Genomic DNA, 4,457 nt, shown 5'->3' on the forward strand with positions numbered 1-4,457 from the left:
AGGAGGAGACGGTCCTGGTGCTTGCTGGACACTCTGGGATGTCCTGAAGACTTCTTCACTGCAGTCGAACCTCTCTCCTTGAAGTTCTTGATGATCCGGTAAATGCTTCTTTCAGGTGCAATATTCTTTGTAGCAATTTCCTTGCACGTGAGACCATTTTGATGCAAAGCGATGATGGCTGCACGTGTTTCTTTGGAGGTAACCATTGCTAACAAGAACACAATGATTGGAAGCGCTTCTTCCCTCCTTTTATAGCAGTCAGCCTGCTCTTACAATCTAATTATTATGATAGAGATTTCACCTGACTAGTACTCATTCACACTTTCACATGTGCTGCTGATATGATTAGTCAATTAACGTTAGCTGGTCATTTTGTGTCAGGATCAAAAAACAGTGAAATTTGTTTTTTTTGTGAAAAGTTCATTTTTTTGGCCAATGAAGCTCTTTAGCAATTATTTAAAATGCATCTGATCACTCGACACAATAATCTAGAAACAATGTGAATGAACACCACAACAGCTTAAGCAGCAAACTTTGCAAAACACAAAATTTATGTCACTGCCAATAGTTTTGGCCATGACTGTACATTTGCTTTTTAATGGTCTGCAACGTTTGATTCATAATGATGAACATGACATCAGTATAGACAAAAGGAGAAATTAAAATTAGTGTATTTTTCTCCATTTAGGTGATGTCACAAAGTTCGGCAGAGGTGAATCCACCTCACCAGCGCCCTCTACCAGCCTGTCTGCTGCTCATGCCCAACAGACGGTGCAGGCTCAGAGCCAAGGACAGAACCAGCACCAGCCGCAGGGCCATCACAACACACAACAACCCTTCCTAAACCCAGCCCTGCCCCCTGGATACAGCTACACAGGCCTTCCCTACTACCCCGGTGTGCCTGGCATGCACAGCGCGTTCCAGTACGGCCCCACCATGTTCGTGCCCCCTGCTTCGGCCAAGCAGCACGGCATGGGACTGAGCAACCCAACAACGCCATTCCAGCAGCCCAGCGGCTACGGCCAACATGCCTTTAGCTCAGGTTTGTGCAGATTAAATATATACACAAATTCTCATGCATGCTTTGTGCTGTTGAGTATTAAAGTATAGTTTTTTTGTGTATTTTAAGGGTACGATGACCTGACGCAAGGCCCAGCAGGGACTGAGTACAGCAAAGGTTACAGTAACTCTTCTCAAACACAGGCCAAATCTGCTGCCTCCGGCCCAGGGAAAGGTATAAATATACTTGCACTTCACATTTTGTTTTTTTATTCTTATGTATAAATGTGTTCTGTCTACTAAATTAAAATAAATGGTCCATTACTTTGTGTCCCAGGTGTCTCTGTGACATCTAGCAATTCTGGGGTGCCAGACATCAGTGGAACTGTTTACAATAAAACGCAGGTACTTATGTTTATCTATTTAATTAAGTTTTAAACATTTATTATTTTACATTAATGTATTGCATAATATATCATATTTAAATGTAGAATATTAGTTATTTTTTATTTTTGCATCTCCATCTTCCAATTTCTTTTTAGAGCTATTACTATTGTTGCTTTTTACACATTTAATAATTTTAATGTTAATTTTATTGATGTATTTAATGCTTTTTTTTTTCGCCATTCCAGCAGCCCAGCGGCTACGGCCAACATGCCTTTAGCTCAGGTTTGTGCAGATTAAATATATACACAAATTCTCATGCATGCTTTGTGCTGTTGAGTATTAAAGTATAGTTTTTTTGTGTATTTTAAGGGTACGATGACCTGACGCAAGGCCCAGCAGGGACTGAGTACAGCAAAGGTTACAGTAACTCTTCTCAAACACAGGCCAAATCTGCTGCCTCCGGCCCAGGGAAAGGTACGAACATACTTGCACTTCACATGTTGGTTTTGTATTCTTATGTATAAATGTATCCTGTCTACTAAATAAAAATAAATGATACATCACTGTGCCCCAGGTGTCTCTGTGACATCTAGCAATTCTGGGGTGCCAGACATCAGTGGAACTGTTTACAATAAAACGCAGGTACTTATGTTTATCTATTTAATTAAGTTTTAAACATTTATTATTTTACATTAATGTATTGCATAATATATCATATTTAAATGTAGAATATTAGTTATTTTTTATTTTTGCATCTCCATCTTCCAATTTCTTTTTAGAGCTATTACTATTGTTGCTTTTTACACATTTAATAATTTTAATGTTAATTTTATTGATGTATTTAATGCTTTTTTTTTTTTTTCTCCTACAGCCGTTCGATAAGCAGGGTTTCCATGCTGGCACACCTCCTCCTTTCAACCTCCCCTCGGCTCTGGGCGGCACGGGACCTTTAACCCCTGGTGCTGGCCCTGGTTATGCTCCTGCTCCATTCCTTCACATTCTGCCGGCCCACCAGCAGCCCCATTCACAGCTGCTCCATCATCACCTCACCCAGGACGGACAGGTCAGTCCCTGTCTATTTTTAATGCCTTTTCACACAGAATCTAAATGTTGAAATGAAATAAAGCATCTCAAACAATTCCTTTATACCATGGCTGAGATATTATTGAAATGTGTGTGAACCAAAAAGCAACAAACTGTAAATAAATTTTTTATATTTGTTACTTTTAATGTCATTTCAGACACACTGAACACAACTACACTGTCTCCAAGTATTATAATGCTATTGATATGAATGCAAACACAAAAGTTGCCAAAATGGCAAGATTTCAGCCTTCTCAGCTGTCTGGTGTGTTTCGTTCACATAGGGTGGGCTAAGCCAGAGAAGCCAGTCCAGCACCATGCAGCAGAAGACCCAGGTCAACAAGTCCAACTATGGCAGCTCCCCTTACTGGGGCAACTGAGCGCAGTCCACAGCGCAGGTGCCGTCCCGTACCCAATGACACGCCGATCAGATCAGAGGGACGCCCGTACACACTACCATCATCCTCATCCTCCTCCCACGTTCTCATCTCCCTTATTCAAAGTTTTGGCTGTTGTATGTAAAGTATATTTATGTATGTATTTATACAGTATATATGTATTGGTAGGATATGAAATGTGGTTTTTCTGCATTTTGATTTTGAAGGATTTTTTGTTGTTGTTTTTATTTCATTGCTAACTGGCTAAGAGGATATGATAGAGAAGTGATGAGAACATAACAGAAGGGTGAATATACTTGAAGCAAAGCAGGCATCATGATTCAAACATGGGAGTTTTTATTTGTATACATAACCCTGATAATGTATGTACATTACAGCTAAGCTTGATCATTTGATGGTGAAGCCTTTTTTAACTTTTGTATTTTGCCCCTCTCCCACCCCCTTCACCTGTGAACTTTTTTTTCTATGGAGGGGGATTTTAAGTTCAGTGTTTAATTATGTTCCCTCTGCCCTTCATAATTATGCCCCCCCACCACCAAATTGGCTAAACAGTAGCATTTTAGATCAGATTTCATTTTAACATTTGGTTTTACCCTTGTTGTCAAAATAAAACTGTCCAGTTTACTGGTTTCAGTCTGATTATTCACGCACACAGTATTTGCACATGAGCAGTAACACTGTCCAATGTTCTTTTGAACTTTCTATTTTTTCTAAGAATCCTGAAGAAAAAAAAATGTATCCGGGTTTCCACAAAAATATTAACGGTTTTCAACGTTGATAATTTTCTTGCGCAGCAAATCAGCATATTAGAATGATTTCTGAAGGATCATGTTACATTGAAGACTGGAGCAATGGCTGATGGAAATTCAGCTTTGCCATCACAGGAATAAATTACATTAAAAAATATATTGGAATAGAAAACAGTTATTTTAAATTGTGATGTTGTAATATTGTTTTTACCAGGCAGGTGCACAGATAAACCTCAATCGCCCTTTTGGCGAGATTTTATTTTTTTTAATTATTTAAATTGGACCCATGTCATCAAATCTTCATTGTGCTCGATCACAGTCACCACAGTATGACGCAAATCGAGCGGCATCCACGTATCTACGACTTGCCTTCATTGTAAGTATTTTTTAAGCTTCGACAATGTTTGGTAGGCTACTGCTGTGAAATGAAACCACTATGAAAACATCTCAACAAAACCAGCCTAATTTAAGCAGCCCTCCATTAAAGGGGTCATATGATGCTTTTTAAAAGATCATTATTTTGTGTATTTGGTGTAAAAGAATATGTTGACATACTTTAATGTTCAAAAAACACATTATTTTTCAAATACTGTACACTATTGTAGGTCCTCTATGCCCCGCCTCTCTCAAACGCTTCGTTTTCTACAAAGTCCCTCCTTCCGACAAGCGCAGTCTGCTCTGATTGGCCAGCTGACCCAGTGCATTGTGATTGGCCGAACACCGCAAGCACTCGTCGGAAATGTAACGCCCCTTACCATAATCACGAGCTTCATCTTTCAAAATAAATGTAAAGACAGAGCCCGAAAGGAGAACAGAGTCTCGTGACAGACACAGTGATGAA

The 4,457-nt window shown here is 39.4% G+C and overlaps 1 protein-coding gene across 1 annotated transcript in view; it reads left to right on the forward strand.

The window, feature by feature from the left end:
* The window catches only part of LOC107754634 (ubiquitin-associated protein 2), a 21,775-nt gene extending 18,267 nt beyond the window's left edge, over positions 1 to 3,508 (forward strand). Inside the window, exons 23-27 of the mRNA XM_016571174.1 lie at positions 689 to 1,042; positions 1,130 to 1,234; positions 1,337 to 1,404; positions 2,258 to 2,449; positions 2,754 to 3,508. Coding sequence (XP_016426660.1) covers positions 689 to 1,042; positions 1,130 to 1,234; positions 1,337 to 1,404; positions 2,258 to 2,449; positions 2,754 to 2,849 — 815 coding nt within the window. The 3' untranslated portion in view covers positions 2,850 to 3,508. The remainder of the gene's footprint in view (positions 1 to 688; positions 1,043 to 1,129; positions 1,235 to 1,336; positions 1,405 to 2,257; positions 2,450 to 2,753) is intronic.
* The last annotated feature ends 949 nt before the right edge of the window (positions 3,509 to 4,457 follow it).

The sequence above is a fragment of the Sinocyclocheilus rhinocerous genome, unplaced genomic scaffold, assembly GCF_001515625.1.
Source record: "Sinocyclocheilus rhinocerous isolate Xijiao unplaced genomic scaffold, SAMN03320098_v1.1 scaffold1373, whole genome shotgun sequence".
NCBI classification, from domain to species: Eukaryota; Metazoa; Chordata; class Actinopteri; order Cypriniformes; family Cyprinidae; genus Sinocyclocheilus; species Sinocyclocheilus rhinocerous.